At 42.1% G+C, this 17,909-nt stretch overlaps 1 protein-coding gene across 1 annotated transcript; it reads left to right on the top strand.

The window, feature by feature from the left end:
- The first annotated feature begins 3,829 nt into the window (after nucleotides 1–3,829).
- On the top strand, nucleotides 3,830–7,574 carry LOC138774366 (homeobox protein Mix.2-like). The gene is made up of 4 exons (XM_069955152.1): nucleotides 3,830–3,873; nucleotides 5,413–5,677; nucleotides 6,404–6,669; nucleotides 6,763–7,574. Exons 2-4 carry the CDS (start codon nucleotides 5,533–5,535, stop codon nucleotides 7,441–7,443), a joined length of 1,092 nt encoding a protein of 363 aa, XP_069811253.1. The 5' UTR covers nucleotides 3,830–3,873; nucleotides 5,413–5,532; the 3' UTR covers nucleotides 7,444–7,574.
- Nucleotides 7,575–17,909: the final 10,335 nt, after the last annotated feature.

The following is a 17,909-nucleotide window of genomic DNA, read 5'->3' on the forward strand; positions in this document are numbered from 1 at the left end:
CATTATTTATAATGACAAAAAATTACGCCTTAGTATAGTATAGTATAGTAAATATACACTTATTACGGGAAATGCTTATAAAGTGCTTTTTTTCACTGCACTTACTACTGCATCAAGGCTTCACTTCCTGGATAACATGGTGATGTCACTTCCTGAATAAAAAGGTGATGTCACGACCCAACTCCCAGAGCTGTGCGGGCTGTGGTTGCTGGAGAGGATGACGGCAGGGGGATGCTCAGTGTCCCTCCAGTGCCCTGTGTCCCTCAGCATCCCCCTGCCATCATCCTCTCCAGCAGCCACAGCCCGCACAGCTCTTGGAGTCGGGTCTTGACATCACCATTTTATCCAGGAAGTGACATCACCATGTTATCCAGGAAGTGACATCACCATGTTATCCAGGAAGTGACATCACCATGTTATCCAGGAAGTGAAGCCTTGATGCAGTAATAATTGCATGAAAAAAAGCACTTTATAAGCATTTCCCGTAATAATTGTATATTGGTGATTTGTATAACTTTAGGGGGCAATACAATACTTTAATAAAAAAAAAACTTGCCGGACTTCTCCTTTAAGACTGGTGTACTCCAGTTGTGATAAATGTCCCCCTATGTGTATGTATCAGAACATGCCCCAACACTAAAAATGGAAAGCTTGTGATGAAACCCCTGCACAATGGTTGTCACTCATCATGTGTTGCTTCATGTGATGCCTGACTGTGCAGTTTATTATATACAATATCATGTGATCTCATGCTAGATCTTCAGTGCACATACATAAAGTCTCACATGACATCTCTTTCAGTTTTCTTTGCTTTGGGGGGTACTCTCAGCTCCGTGGGGGTGCAGGCAAGATGCCAGCTTAGGACATGATGGGGGGAATGGGTAATAGAAAGTAATGTCACTGCAGAATTTTTAGATTTGGAAACAAACTGCAAAATGATGCCAACATTTCTAATTGAGGATAAGCCAATCTGACCAGTGTGTCCTTAAAGGTGCATGGATCACTGTATGAGAAATTATCACAGAGCCCTACACTATATGGGGTATAACATAGCATATCCTGCCTAGTTAATATTTGAAGGATCCCATTTTCAGGACCCTCATATCTTAGCCACAATAGAGAGCACATACCAAGAGCATCCCTTACTCGGGAGGAACTGCATTGCCTACTGACGTGAATGGGCCCTCTGCAATGCTTTATTTTGCCTGTGGTGGCGCTGCAGGGAAACTGGGCACTTAAGGGGGTTGTCCAGCTAAAATCTTTTTCTTTCATTTTAACTGATATCATAAAGTTATACAGATCTGTAATTTACTTCTATTGAAAAATCTCAAGTCTTCCTATACTTATTAGCTGTTGTATGTCCTGCAGGAAATGTTTTATTTTCAGTCTGACACTTCTCTCTGCTGACATCTCTGGCCGAAACAGGAACTCTGTCTCGGTTTTCTATGAATCCCTATAGAAAATCTCTCCTGCTCTGGACAGTTCCTGTCTCGGCCAGAGATGTCAGCAGAGAGCACTGTGTCAGACTGAAAATAAAACATTTCCTGCATGACATACAACAGCTAATAAGTATGGGAAGACTTAAGATTTTTCAATAGAAGTAAATTACAAATCTATACAACTTTCTGACACCGGTTGATATGAAAGAAAAAGATTTTCGCTGGACAACCCCTTTAAATCTGTATAACTACACGTGAGATAACGTAGCTGGCACTACCATATAGTTCACATTAGAATACAGAAAAATATATATGGTGCAAACGAAGGAATGTGTATGTTTTGTTTTACGGTGGTGCTCACTCCTGTTAGGGAAATTAAGTAGAAGTAGTTCCACACAAAATATGAAAAAAGAAAAAATAGGAGGGCACTCACCGTTAAAATTTAACTTTTATTTCGTATCTTTAAAAGACATCCATTCGGTCAGGTACGAGGACGCCAGCTCCGGCGTGATTGTGAAGGATGTCTTTTAAAGATACGAAATAAAAGTTAAATTTTAACGGTGAGTGCCCTCCTATTTTTTCTTTTTTCACCTTTAAATCTGTATGACTGGCCCCCAACCATCATGTCCTATTTATACTTCTGCTGGTAATGCTGCTGTACATACATTGAAGAATGATCATCTTAGAGCTCATGTAGCATCAGTCATTGCTTTACATTAGAGGGCAGTGGGAGGCTTTGTTCATATATATATACACTCATGGATAAGGTGGTCAGTAAGGACAGAACGCACCATTACTTTGGGTCAGCTTTAGTATACAGTGAGGCTATTTCATATATCATAATAATCTAACAGAACTATTGGGCCTGACAGGTTGCCATGGGTAACCAGGCCTGGTTTTCGGGCCTTGTTAGTTAGTAGATGCTAACATGGAGACCGTCCAGTGTCTGTGGATTAGGGTGTTGCTCTGTCTCTAACACATTGATATGGTGGAGAGGTGTGATGTCTGATGACAGAGGAGACGGCAATTGTGTCTTGAAATGTCTTATTGTCACCTGTGAAAGGACATCACACACCTCTCCTCAGACCCCTTGTAATCCTGTAGAGCTGTCTGGACGCTGACACTTCTCTATGAAGGGGCCAAATGGGGGTTGTAACAATTTCTCTAAAAAATAATTCCTATTAAACTGGTGATGATGAGTGATCAGAAACTTGGTGTGTACACGACTCTCGAATATAAAATCATTCAGGTTGTCAGTGGTAATTGTTACATCTTATGATGCGTTTACACGGAACCTTTATCGTTAGAATTTGCACGATAACGATCGAATTCGAACGATAATCGTACGTGTAAATGCAGTGAACGATCAAACGACGAGCGAGAAATCGTTCATTTTGATCTTATAACATGTTCTTAAATCCTCGTTAGTTGTTCGCAAAAAAAAATCGCAGATCGTTCTGTGTAAACAGTCATTCACCGATTTAACCTATGTGCGAAAAAGGCTTAAGCCATCGCAAAACGATTTTTCCGTACGACATATCGTTCCGTCTAAACGCTGATTGTTATTAAAAAAAAAATTGTTACTTCGAAATCGTTAATCGTACGATCAGGCGAATTATCGCTCCGTGTAAACGCAGCATAAACCACAGACCTTATCTAGTAATTCACTACTTTCGACATTTATATTACTTGTTTTCAGTAATTACCATATTCTTGTTGTTTTGTTCCATATTTATCACAGTTTTTAAGGGCCCATTTACACGGAAAGATTATCTGACAGATTATCTGCCAAAGATTTGTAGCCAAAGCCAGGACTGGATTTGAAAAGAGGAGAAATCTCAGGCTTTCCTTTATGACCTGAGCTCTGTTTATAGTCTGTTTCTGGCTTTGGCTTCAAATCTTTGGCAGATAATCTGTCAGATAATCTTTCTGTGTAAATGGACCTTTATGCTGGGTTTACACGGAGCGGTAATTCGCCCAATCGTATGATTAACGATTTCTAAGTAACGATTTTTCTTTTATAACGATCAGCGTTTAGATGGAACGATATATTGTACAGAAAATTCGTTTTCCGATCGCTTAAGCCTATCTTGCACATAGGAAAAATCAGTGAACGACTGTTTACATGGAACGATCAGCGATTTTTTTGCGAACGACGAACGATGATTTAAGAACCTGTTAAAAGATCAAAATGAACGATTTCTCGCTCGTCGTTCGATCGTTCGCTGCGTTTACACGTACGATTATTGTTCGAATTCGATTGTTATCGTGCAAATTCGCACGATAATCGTTCCGTGTAAACCCAGCATTAAATCTATCTGTCTAATATCTATTTATCTATTATCTATCTCCTCTCTTTCTCTCTTATAGTTCACATCTATCTATGTATATCTTCTATCTATCTGTAATCCAAAGATGAAGCAGCACATCCAAAGTACGTGATGAAGGTTTATTTGCTTATAGAAATAGCAGCGACGGTTCTGTCCATACAATATGGACTTTTTTCAAGCCAAAGTCAACACACAGTGAAGATTCAGAGTATGTATATATACAATGCATCAATCAATTAAACATCATATAAAAATACATCAAATGACAAAGTGCAAAATATAAAAGTGAACAGTGATTACTTTTATATTTTGCATTTTGTCATTTGATGTATTTTCATATGATGTTTAATTGATTGATACGTCACGTTGTATATATATATATATATGTCTGTCTGTATCTATCTATCTAGATCCTTTGTAGTAAGTACATAGCTGCACACCAAGGTCAGATGGATTGATTGCCTGAGGTAGGTCTTGACCCAGGACCTCTTCTTAGCTGCAATTCACATAAGTCCGTGGCATATCCAGAATTCAGTGCATAAAGTGGTTTATTGCAAGTGAAGTAACATAGCAACACAGCACAGCAAAGCAATAGGGGGGTGCGACGCCTCGACGACCTCACCTCGTCATTTTCAAGCACTGAAAGCGACCGGCCGGGCAGGCTCCGCGCCCCCCCCCCCCCCCCTTGCACTTACCCGCTTGCTGGCGACGCGTGTTATAGCACCAGCAGCGAGCAGGGAACAAGGAGCAAGCGAGCTTGTTTTCTCCTCTACTCACCCCCCCCCCAGCAATAGGGGCTTTACTTACCTGGGTTAGGCTGGATTCACTCTGCTTTTTTGCAGTTCGTTTATTGTATGTGTTTTTAAATGGTTACTTTTAATGTGCACAAAAATGTGGTAAAAAAAGGGGAAAAAAAACATCAGTTGTTTTTTTTTGTTTAAATAATGGAAGTAATTGGAAAAAACAATGGCACACAATTGCATACTTTTTTATCTGCTTTTTCCCCCCCATAAAATGCTTACGTTAAACAGACTGCAATAACGCAGTGTGAACCCAGCCTTAAATATATTGCTAATAACCTTAATGTATTGATGATACCATTTTAGCAATGTATTTCTCCTGAATCAATGTTACTTTTTCACTGTAAAAAAAAAAAGTTTGACACCTTTTATTACAAGTTTGTGGCAAAAAAAAAAAAAAAAGTTTGACACCTTTTATTACAAGTTTGTGGCAAAAAAAAAATCATGAAAAGTTTTGATTTGCTAAAAACTTTTTTGCTAAAATTTTAACTTTGTAGCTTTAAAAGATGTCTTGAAAAACGGAATCCATCCAAACCTATATAATATCTATTAGATATTGTATTTGTTCTACACATCCTATGTTCAGACTGGGCTAGTGAGGCAGAACTAGACCGCTATTAGCATAGAGGACAATTAGGGAGTATTATGAAGCTTATTCTTCCACCCATCTGTCTTGACAATGTCAAGAAGTGTGCCACCACTGCAGGGATGTGTATTCCAGGGCTCCCCCTGCAGGAAATAATGGCTCACCCTCCTCTCCTGCTAACAATGGTGTCTAGCTGCCCCCTCCCCTGTCAGCCAGCCTCACACACATATTTCACACCTCATTACTTTGATCATTAGGGACGTCCCTCCAAGCCCCTATAAGAACCAGAGACCCCTGAGCCTAGGACAAGTCACATCTCCACAGACACACAGGTAGCAGAGGTGATACAAGAGGACATCCAGCTGATCCAGCAGGACATGGCTGGATATACCCAAGACCCTGAGGACTACTTCCAGGCCTGCTTCCAGCCCAGCCCAATCACCTTCTCCGACCACCAGGAACCATTCATGGGGATGAGCCTGACCCCCATGCACAAAGAATTCCAGCAAAGCGGCTTGAAAGGTGAGAGGTTTATTATGGTTTGTTCTATCTTCTATCTATCTATCTATCTATCTATCTATCTATCTATCTATCTATCTATTTATCTCCTATCATGTATCAACCGCTGTACTTCCTATGTCTCACCTTAAGACAAATCTCGTTCTCATATCTATGCATTTGTTTATTACATATCTCTGTCTATCTATCTATCTATCTATCTATCTATCTATCTATCTATCTATATATCCAGATATTCCTCAGCACGCCAGCATAGGTGGTAAAAAACGTGATTTATTCCATAAAGTACAAAAGATACAAAAGATGCGACGTTTCGACCTCCTCACGAGGTCATTATCAAGCATGCTTGATAATGACCTCGTGAGGAGGTCGAAACGTCGCATCTTTTGTATCTTTTGTACTTTATGGAATAAATCACGTTTTTTACCACCTATGCTGGCGTGCTGAGGAATATCTGGATATATGTGTGGGGATCCCCAAGCCAGGGGACTGACTCCGTATAGCACCAGCTTCATGCAACTTTGGATGTGCGGCTTTCTCCTGTCTCTACTATCTATCTATCTATCTATCTATCTATCTATCTATCTATCTATCTATCTATCTATCTCTTGCTCTCTCTCCTATCTATCTATCTATGTATCTATCTATCTATCTATCTATCTATCTATCTATCTATCTATCAAAAACCATGCACATTTCTAACACCTTGTTGTGATATTACATCTACAGAAGAGATAAATGACCAGGCAATTGTTGAGCAAAACTCTATAGAAAGTTCTGCATCCAAAAAGATGTTGAAGTGCCAGAAGCCGGAGGAGATGACATCACCTTCTTCTTTGGAACAGGGGCCGATATCCCAGCGCAGGAAGAGGACAGTGTACAGTCAGCACCAGCTGGATGTCCTAGAGGAGTTTTTTCAGACCAACATGTACCCGGATATCCATCACCGAGAGGAGCTTGCCAAACGCATCTATATCCCCGAGTCCAGGATTCAGGTATGACAAGTGTACTATTTTGGTATATGGAAGCATTTATAGCTTCGGTTAAGACTTTGCCACTTATATATATATTTTCTTCTCATTTGTCAGGTTTGGTTTCAAAACAGAAGAGGAAAAGCCAGACGTGAAAAGAGCAAAGTGAGTCTGTTTAACAACGTGGGTGTATATTATCCCAATGTTCTTCCACAGGTCAACCAGGTGCATACAGGGCCAACACCAACTCCATCTGAACAGCCCCAGCCCATGATGCCCCAGCAGCAAGGACAGCCCCCCATGACTTTACAGCATGACGCGTACCGCCAACCCGTTGACTCCATGACTTACCCTCCATATTCTTGTGCTGTCCCCCGAGAGAGGATGATGATGAACCAAGTCTCACCCAACCCCTACTACCAAAGACCTCAAGGAAACAACCAACAGCACTCATATAGGAACATAAACTCCATGAACACCAAGGCAATCGACCTGACCTGTAGGCCCAACCAAATGCCTACGCAGCTCAACTTCATGGCCGACTTCAACTCCATCCCACCCAACAAGACCATCACACCGGACATGAACATAAAAATCCCACCCATCCCAATGTCTTCTGAATCCAGAGGTCCAAATGGAATAAATCCTTTCACAGCTCAATTTCCTTATAAGATGTCAAGCATGGAGGATGACTTCTACGAGCAGAGTTCTCCTGATTCCGATTCTGGTGTTAGTGATCGATCTCCAGAGTCCGGGTCGGATTCTAAGGAAAGCATCTCCTCCGCCATCTGCTTGTGAATGGATAAGTCCTCATGGAGCTAAAAACATGGTAGGGATGAGGTGTTCTTCAAAAGCTTCCATGTATCTCCATTGTCTTCTTTAAAATTTAACGCTATTGGCCACACATCTTTGTGTATGGCTATGTTCACACTTGGTTTAACAGCGTCCATTGCATGGCAACGGACGCTGATAAACTGACGGCCGCTGGCCTGCATTTAGGAAGTTCCTGCAGCCGATACTGCCGTATTGGCTGTAGGTACTTTTCTTTTTTCTAGTATTGATTTGCGGGCACTGTTGGATGTGCCCTCAAATCAATTAGCCATTCACTTCAATGTAATGTGCGGCTGACATTGTGTGAACAGTGATTGTTTCTGGACGTTGTTCACTGAACAGCGTCCGGAAATAATAGGCAGTTACATTTTTTTATATATCTAAAGAATGGATGTTAACATAATGATGTGTGAACACAGCGGGCAGCATTGCATTGACTTCAATGCAATGCCGCCCCCTGTGGTAAAGAATGCAGGCTGATTCCATTGCAATCAGCGTCCGTTCTTAACTTAAATATTACGTTGTGTGAACATGCCCAGCTGCATGATTAATTGTGCCTTCTAAAAGCATTGCAAACAAGCGCAATGTGAACAAATCCATCTTCAGGGTAGGTTCACACTGAGGAAAACAGGCGGAAGTTTCGAGTGGAATCCCCCACACGGACTCCACTCGGAATCCCGTCTGCCTCAATGTCTTACTGCTATGTTTAGGACGCCTCCACTCTTCGCGGCTTATCGCTCAAAGAAAGCAGAGAGCTGCGGAGAGTGGAGACACCCTATACATAAAATTGAGGCTGCGGGATTCCGAGCACAGTCCCCAGCAGGGATTCCGCCTGTTTTCCTCAGTGTGAACAGTACGTTCCTTACGAGTTGTCTTCATATTGATTGCTAAAAAATTGTGCAAATTTTATTTTATTGCCATTTGTATTGTTTTATTTGTATTTTACCTATAGATGATGTTTTATTTGTATTTTGTAAATATTTTAATAAAGAACTTTTTGACTATATACTTTTAAGTTGATTTAAAGGGCTATAAAATAAGATAATAATAATAATAATAATAATAATATATATATAGTGTTATAGGGTTTTTGGGTTAATAGTGGGGCAATAATAAAGAGTGTCTGTAGTAGCATGGGGCTCTTCTTATCTAGTATTAGACAAGTCGTCTGTAAAGAAATGTCATTATGTCCTTTATTGTAATTATAATGATCTTGGTGCAGACCAGAGAGACCGGTATCAGATCAGGACTGAAGCTATTGTAGTGTGAGAGAATTATCACCCCCAATGAGACTGATAGGAGGGAATGAATAAGAGATAATGGGATGATGAAAAGAACATTGTTCCATTGGTCATAATGGATTTAGGCTATGTTCACACTACGTATATGTACGGCCGTAGTGCGAGCCGCGAATATTCGCTCGTTTTGAGGTTGATGCGTACGCTGGAAAGTATACGATATACGGCTGCACAGTGCACACTATGTATGAGCCTACGGCCCGATCGTAAACTGACCCGTAAAAAATGAACAAGACCATTGTTTGCGGCCGGAACTGTGCAAATTCACGGCCGTGGATTGACAGGCGGTCCGTACGGAGTACTTAAAAAATAGCCGGCAATAATGCCGAATGCCGATGCCTCTAATAGTTAATATATTAAATTAATAAAACACATTTTTTTTGTAATAAAGTCCCTTTCGTTGTTTAATAATTTAAAGGACAAGTGTCATGAAAAACTTTTTCCCAGTAATTGAAGCACATTACAAAGTTATATAACTGTGTAATATGCTTCAATCACCTATCTGCCTCCCTTCCCTGTCTTTTCCCCCCTCCACCCCCCACCAGGAAGTGTCCTGACTCACACAGACCTGATTACTGTCGTCACCGTCACCAGGCAGCTCCTTCTTGTGAGGATGAGTCATCAGCAGGAAGGCTGCTCTAGCTCCTGTTACACCAGCCTCCCCCTCCCCTCCTTGTCAGGTGACTCTGCTTGCTCAGCTTATCTTCTCTAGTGACATGACTCCTTCACTGAGTCCACGGCAGCAGGAGAGAGGGTATGAGGGGAGGGGGGAGCTGCCTTTGTGCCCGAGTCAGTCTGAGGGAAGATAAGCAAGTGAGATGTGACAAGTGATGGCTTGCAGTTGTTCAGCCAATGGGAGCTGAGCAAGCCTGTCACCTGACAAGGCAGGGGAGGGGGGAGGCTAGTGTAACAGGAGAAGGAGCTGAGAGAAGAGCTTGGTGACGGTGACGACAGTAATCAGGTCTGTGTGAGTCAGGACACTTCCTGGTGGGGGGTGGAGGGGGGAAAAGACAGGGAAGGGAGGCAGATAGGTGATTGAAGCACATTACAGAGTTATATAACTTTGTAATGTGCTTCAATTACTGGGAAAAAGTTTTTCATGGCACTTTTAATTATTTATTTTAAAAAAAAAACGCATAGGGTCCCCCCTATTTTTATAACCAGCCGGGTTACAAACCAAGCAACAGCAGCCTGGTAAAACCAGGGTGGGAAGAGCCATTGGTTTAGGCCCTCCCCAGCCTAAATCTTACCAGCCTGCTGCCGCCCGGTCCAGGAGCGCCAATTTTGATGCTCCGGGACCACTGGCACCCGGCTCTTCCCAGTACCCCTGGTGGCATTGGGTACTGGGGTAATAATGGGGGGGTTAGTGTTAGCCATTTTATACCGGCTAACACTAGGCCCCAACTTAGTAATGGATTCCGTCTATTAGACGGCTTCCACTACTAAGTCTATAAAGTAAAGAAATAAAGACAAGACACAAGTGAAAAATTTTATTTTTTCAAATAAAAACACCCCCACACCCCTCATTGACCATTTTATTAAATAAAAACACCAAACAACCGCTGGTCATCGTTGTAGTCCATGGAATTCGACGTAATCCACAGGTTACCGATATCTGAAAAACAAAAAGGGAGAAACACACAAAAAACACACAAACAGGAGCACAACACCCATCATTGTGAGCGGTGTTGTGCTCCTTACAGTATGCAGCATCTTTACAGATCGCTGCTTACAGTCTGGCCCCCAAGGGGTTAAGGGAGGATGTATTGCATCCCCCTTAACCCCTTGGGGGCCAGACTGATGTCAGACTGCACCCATCCCAGCAAGGAAGGGGTTAAGTGACTCCCCTTCCTTGCTAGGAGGGGTGCAGTGCTGGGGAGGGGGTGGGGAGAGCTCTATACTCACCCCGATGTGTCCTCTTCGCTGGTCCGCAGCACAATGAAGCCACTGTACTGCGGACCCGCTAATTCTATGTGCGCTCAGCCGATCAGCCAATCAGCTGAGCGCACATATAATTCTAAATGTTTCTTCTAATAATGCTATTGTGATAACATAATTAGAAGAAACATTTGATGTTTTAATTAAAGTAAAGTGATGATTAGTACAGAAAGCTCTATTGCCGGCAATATGAATTAACGGCTTATGGAGCTTCCTGTACTAATTAATATTTAATGAATAAAACACATTTTTGTTGTAATAAAATCAGTTTCATTGTTCAATAATTTAATTTAAACGAATCCATCATTGTGCAATTAAATATACTGTCAAAAAATAAATATATATATAAATATACATTTATTTATATACATATTTATTTTAACAGTATATTTAATTGCACAATGATGGATTCGTTTAAATTTAATTATTGAACAACGAAAGGGACTTTATTACAAAGAAAATGTGTTTTATTATTAAATGTATTAACCATGAGAGACATCGGCATACTGCAGAGGATCGCAAACCGCGGTAATAGCAATTCATGTAAACTGTTTCCCTGCTTTCCCAGATGCATCCAGAGGTGTTTGCATCACTTTCTAAAGATTTTATTTGTTATTTTTAGTTGAACCAGATTTCCAAGTAAATGACCGTATGTTATCAGCCGCATGTCTATTTTTTCCCACGGCCGTAGTTTCAGCCGCACATTTCCGGTCGTGTAAAAATTACGGCCGGAAATATACGTAGTGTGAACATAGCCTCAGACTGCATGTTATTTCAATAGATGGATTAAAGGCTGCAAGACGGCGCTGTCACTGCATTCTCCTAAAATACTCTGTACTGTGCTTTCCAGTGTCTGACTGTTTTATCCTGCTTCCTTCCATTCTCCCCATCACTGTCCACCCTCTGTTCCCATCAGATACAACCCTATCATCTATACCCTAAGTGGCGTAGCTACCATAGAGGCAGAGTAGGCAGTTGCTATGGGGCCCGTGCAGGAGAGGGGCCTGGGGGAGAAGGTAAGAGCGTGTGTCCTTCTGCTTAACCCCTTATGTACTGCAGTGTGTAAGTGACCCAATGTTTACTTACATGCGGCAACACAAAAAAGGGTTAACAAGCAGAAGACAGAGATCTCTGCTTCATTGCCCTGATAACCTCTGACCTCTGTGGCAATCAAGTAGGAAAGGAAAATGTGCAGAGCTCCATGCAGAGTTCAGGGGTTATCAGTGCTGGAGCAGTAAAGCATATATATATATATATATATATATATATATATATATATATATATATATATATATATATATATACGCACAGTGCTTTGTGTTGAGCGTAGGGGAGGGGACCCCTTAAAATTTTTTGCTATGGGGCCCCATGAATCCTAGCTACGCCCCTGTATACCCTTATATATTCTAATTGTATTTTCTTTTCTTTTTATCCTATTGTACATTATTATAGGGACAGCTATCTTGCCTGAACTGTTTATTAACATTATTAAGCACCATGGACATAGATAACACAGCACACACTGAAGCAAGCAGCCGAAGCCGCTCGCTTCATTGTGTGAACTGACAGGGTTTCCACTGACATATCAGTTTTTTGCGGCGCTGCACAGGATCCTGACCGGAGTGTATGCGATGTGTATACGCTCCGGCCGGGTTCCCATAGCTAAATAGGCAGTGTTCACAGGCGCATAAAGTACGTCCGCCGTATTTATACGTAGTGTGAATATAGCCTAAGAGAGTGTCAAACAACGGCCGCCGTTTAACATGTTCCTGTCGCTGTGGGTGTGCCTGCAATCCAGTTAATAATAGAACTCTGTGTAATCTACGGTCATAAGAACAGCCATACATTGTGTGCACAGAGTGTGAACAATGGCCGTTGTTTTTGCACTTGTGGCCACAAATAACTGACGTGTCATGAACGGCCATTGTTCAATACAGCGTGTGAACAAGCGCTGCTGTTCGTATAGAGTTCAATGCGAACGTAATCCAGTGCATTATTGTATGGCAAGAACGGCTGTTGTTTTAATCTCCAACAACGGCCAGTCTTGTCATAAAAAAGACATCACGGAAGCTATGGAGCGTGTAGCTGCACAGTGGAATGACATACCTCACTGCATCATGTATTGTTATGATTTCTGGAGCGTAGAAAGTGTTCAAATCTTCTCGGGACTGTACTGACACAGTCACGTAGCTGTATCAGTACAGATCACTTTTCAGTAGTCTCCTCCTTATCACCACAGACAGAACAGGAGGTTTCAGATTAGCTTTAGGCTCAGAATGGAAACTGCAAGATCTCAGGAGTATTAAAACAATATAGATATTAAAATGAAAAATTGCATAAATATTACCAAAATTCTTAAAAAATATATCTAACATAAAAACTTGATTTTAGGATGTGATGTTCTTTTTAGTGGTCTCCGGAGGACTGTATGTGGTCTGGGTAACAACAACAGAAGGAAGCCTAATGCTGGCCATATACATACAGTTGACAGGAGGATTCATCAGCCGGACAGTTGCCTACATCTCTCTTAGGCCCCGTTCCCACTGAGCAAAACTAGCGGAATGCCGTTAGCCTCCCGCTCATAATGGGAGTCTATGGGAGGTGCCCGCTCCTGCCCTGTCCGCGCTGAAGAATGAGTGCGCGCCTCCCATAGACTCCCATTATGAGTGGGAGGCTAACGGCATTCCGCGGCGGACAATTCCGCCGCGGAATTCCGCTAGTTTAGCTCAGTGGGAACGGGGTCTTAGAGGTTTGTAGGTTTGTAGGTTTTATCAGTTTTGAAGATGTTATCCCGAAACAGCGCCACTCTTGTTCTCAGGTTTTGTGCGGTATTACAGCCCAGTTCAGTTGTAGTGAATGAGACCAAGCTGTAATCTACATATTTCAGTGGAAAGAGATTTCTACCATCCAGCAGCTATGAAGCAGTCATTGCCAATTGTTTTAGGCCCATATACATGCCCCTGGGTCATGTATGTTCCTTTTTACGTACTGAATATACAATCTCCTCTCTTTACATCATGACCCTGTCACATACAGCTATATCCTCATTGACATCATCACATGAGAAGACAGGTAACTGCCCCTTACAAGATTATCACATTCCTCTCCTGAAATGCTCTGTGCTGCTGGAGGACGCTGATTCTTCAACTCTCAGTCTGTGACCTTCTAGTGTTCTTCGCACTCTTCCTCACATAATGTCCCTTTCATACCATCATATGAATGGTCAGGCCACTTTCTCTCTACAAGATCAGCACACTCTTTTCCTGAAATACTCTGTGCTGCAGGAGTCACTCTCAGTCAGGGAACTCCACTTGTATATAGTCCCTCCTCAGATCTTGACCTATTCTGGTCATCTCAAAAGCCCAATTGCTGTGTGTATAGGTTTTTTTTCCTGGCATTTTTGTACCCTTTTAATCCAGTAAAGGGCCTATTACACCGGCCGTTTAGAGGAGCAAACGAGCGCTCTCAGTGCTCGTTTGCTCCTCGTTCCCCGCTCGCTGCCGCCGCTATTCAGCGCGGCAGCAGCGAGCGGGTGAGTGCCGGAGGGGCGTCGGGGAGCTGCGGGGGGGCTGCCGGGGTGATCGCTGATCGTCCGGGCAGCCCATAGGATATAGCAGCGCCTGCTGCCGATGCTCCTATTCAATGGAGCGACGGCAGCAGATCGCTGCTATATCAGTTGCTTGTTTTTCAACATGTTGAAAAACAAGCGACTGCAACGATCAGCCGACATGAACGATGTCGGCTGATCATTGCACTCTATTCCACGGGACGATTATCATCCGTAGCGGCCGATATCGTCCGAATACGAACGATAATCGTTACGTGGAATAGGGCCTTAACTGTCATGTGATGGCAGAGGGAAAGAAAGATCAGCAATCTTGTTGAGCACAAAAATGGCTAAACCGCAAAAAAAACAAAAACTCACACATAAAGTAAAAAATTGCAGAAAAAAGCCAGAAACAAAGGACATAAAAACGACACAAAAAAAAAAAAAAAAGAGGGTACCCTATGGGCACTCTGCTCTTCTGAAATACTCTGTGCTGGTGGAAGACCCTGATCCTACTAAGGGCCCTATTCTACCGGACGATTATGGTTCGTATAATCGTTAACGATTGATGATCTCAAACGACCACTATTGCGAAAGACCTGAAAACATTCACTCATTTCCATGGAACGATAATCGTTACTTATGATCGTATTTGCGATAGCTTTTTCTTCGCTATTGCGTTCGTATCTACTGCGAACGACCGAACGACGTCTTATTTAATGCGAACGATTAGCGAACGCTTTGCGAACGAGCAACGATAAAAATAGGTCCAGGTCTTATAAAGCGATCAACGATTTCTAGTTCGGTCGTTAATCGTTAACTGCATTTCAACCGAACGATTATCGTTTAGATTCGAACAATTTAACGATAATCTGAACAAGAATAGGGCCCTTATCCTCAATATATATCTACATTTCCGTCCCTCATTACATACAGCCCAGTCCTCATGTGTATCAGGTCACTGCCCCCACAAGAAGACGACACTCCTGAAATACTCTTCCTACTTTCTTCTTGCAAATACACAACTGATACGTGTGAACATTTTTAGGTGTTTGCAAAAGTGATACAATTTTATCCCCAAAAGGTGATAAAATGATGGGTGTAATATTTGTCCTGATGATCCTGCCCTGCGGTGGTCCAAGCTGATAGGAGATAATTCACACCTGCCCCCACCCCGCCCTGGCAGACAGAGTGGCACCTGAGTCTGTGCCCCCAGTGTCCTAACAAGTGACCCCAGTGACTGGACTGTGCAGGTGTCGTCTCCTGCCGGGGACATTTGTCACAGATATGTCACCTGTCACCCCAAGGATTTACATCCGGTAACAAAATGTAAATGGCTTAGTGTATTTTATATAGCGCCACATCATCCATAACATTTACAGATAACATCCACCGGCGTGAAACAACGCAGCTGTATAAAGTAATAGCACATAAAAAAAACACAATAACAGAACTTACATTACCATATAAAAATAGGTAGAAATGAAGGTATAAGAACAACAGAATGCAATGTAGAAAAAAGTAGTCACTATTTGGCAATGTTCACACAACGTATCTTTTCATAAATGTACGGCCGTTGTTGCAATCAATATTTCAAAGACCAACAATTTTTTTTCAACATGCTGAAAAACTATTTTGAACGACAATATAACGATTTCGCCTTTGTCATTTGCTCGTTTATACCAATTCCACTAAGCGATTATCGATAACGAGCGGTCGTTGGAGCGAGTTTATGAACGACAATCGTTCTGTGGAATGGGGCCTTTAGACTCAGGCTTCACTGAATTCCAAAAGCAATAGCGATGAGGCGGCACTACAGATATAGACTATATCTGGAGTGCCGCCTCATCGCTATTGCCTTTTGTTGTATAATATTGTCTGAAGTTATTATAAATTTTGCCCTGTAGGTTTTTAAACATTCTATCCTGTAGGTTTTGAGGTCACTTACTATCTGTCCGAGAAGAATCAGACACATTTTTGGTATTCTGTTGTACCATATTTTCTATAGTTTTGTATAGATTTTTTTTTGAGTGTTTATCTCTCTCTCTCTCTATATATATTTATTTATTTATTTTGGAGGGGGGGCGTTTTTCTCATGCTTTATGCAAATTAGGTACTGCTAGCAATTTTTAAAAAATATGTAAACAAAAGTGCATCAAACATGAATAATAATACGTAAAACCACCATATTTTATCAAAAATATGATTGTGGATTGTGCAGGAAGTAATGTATTCTTTCCAGTCCAACACAGTGCTCTCTGCTGCCACTTCTGTCTATGTCAGGAACTGCCTAGAGCAGTAACAAATCTCCATAAAAAACCTCCCTTGCTCTGGACAGTTCCTGACATGGACAGAGGTGGCAGCAAAGAGCACTGTGTCAGACTGTAAAGAATACACCACTTCCTGCAGGACATACAGCAGCTGATAAGTACTGGAAGACTTGACATTTTTAAACCAAAGTAAATTACAAATCTATATAACTCTCTGACATCGGTTGATTTGATAGAAAAAAATGGTTTTGCTGGAGTTCCCCTTTAGCTCAGTGGGGAAGAAAAACAGACACAAAGGGGGACACTTACAGAGACCAGCATACGAGTATGCTAGTCTGAAATTAGGCCCCATCCCCCTTTCCCCCGGTCGGATTCACTAAGAGGAGCACGTGTCTTAGTAAACCCAGCCGCCCCTACTTCCAGCATGTGTAGATTTGTATCATGATTAAAGGGGTATTTCAGGAAAAATCCAATCCTGATAGGCGAAAGGTAGATTGTGTGGTGGCCGACCTCTGTACTCCCTGCTGATCTCCGTATCGGGCCCCTGGCTTCAGTATTATGAATAAAGCCGCTGGTACGGCAAGTATATTCCTATGGAGCGAAGGAAAGGAAAGAGCACGCCATTTTCCATCCTCTCCATAGGAATTGACAGTGCAATAAATCTCCTCCCATGTCCCCCTTAGGCTGCATTCACATGTTCTGTGAAGTTGTCCGTGCGCACAGACAAATTTACAGCCCATTGCTTTCTATTGCTTCTATTGCTTCCACAACGGAGTGCACTCTGTGAGGGTTGAATTCGGGTGGCAGCGGCTGAAGACCGAATCCACGTCTCCCCACTAGATAAACCAAGAAATCTGCAGCACAACCTTCTTGTGAAAAAACTTCCAAGTGTTTTATTCCATGTCAAGCAGAAAATACATGCAACATTTCAGTCTCATCGCGAGATCTTTCTCAAGCATTGGGCTATTCAGACGTTCCATGATTTCACGGATCCGTGAGCCGTGCCATTAAAAAATAGGACATGTCATTACTCGGAACGGATGCACGGAAAGAATTCCCCATAGAAATCAATGAGATCCATGTTCATCCGTGAAAAACAAGGATATGATGTAATCAATGTAATTTAAAATGCTTTAAGCAGATCCGTGAAAAACACGGACACGGATGCAAAACGGATGACAACACGGATGGTTTTGCACAGTGACCCGCAGCTCCATTCACAACAAAGGAGACGGGAGCAAAACTGGAGATTGCAGGGGGGCGTGGAGGTCGGACCCCTCCGCGATCTCTTACTTGTTCTCTATCCTGTGGATAGGGGACAAGTACATTTTAGAAAACCCTATTAAAAATACTGAACAAATACCAGGGGTGGGGGGGATA

Source organism: Dendropsophus ebraccatus, chromosome 15 (genome assembly GCF_027789765.1).
Source record: "Dendropsophus ebraccatus isolate aDenEbr1 chromosome 15, aDenEbr1.pat, whole genome shotgun sequence".
Taxonomy (NCBI): Eukaryota; Metazoa; Chordata; class Amphibia; order Anura; family Hylidae; genus Dendropsophus; species Dendropsophus ebraccatus.

Bases quoted from the DNA above. Each gene is read 5' to 3' on its own strand.
- LOC138774366 (XM_069955152.1), top strand. From the start codon at position 5,533: ATGGCTGGATATACCCAAGACCCTGAGGACTACTTCCAGGCCTGCTTC. The intron at 5,678-6,403 runs GTGAGAGGTTTA...TTACATCTACAG, and splicing joins CCAGCAAAGCGGCTTGAAAG to AAGAGATAAATGACCAGGCA. The intron at 6,670-6,762 runs GTATGACAAGTG...CTCATTTGTCAG, and splicing joins TCCCCGAGTCCAGGATTCAG to GTTTGGTTTCAAAACAGAAG.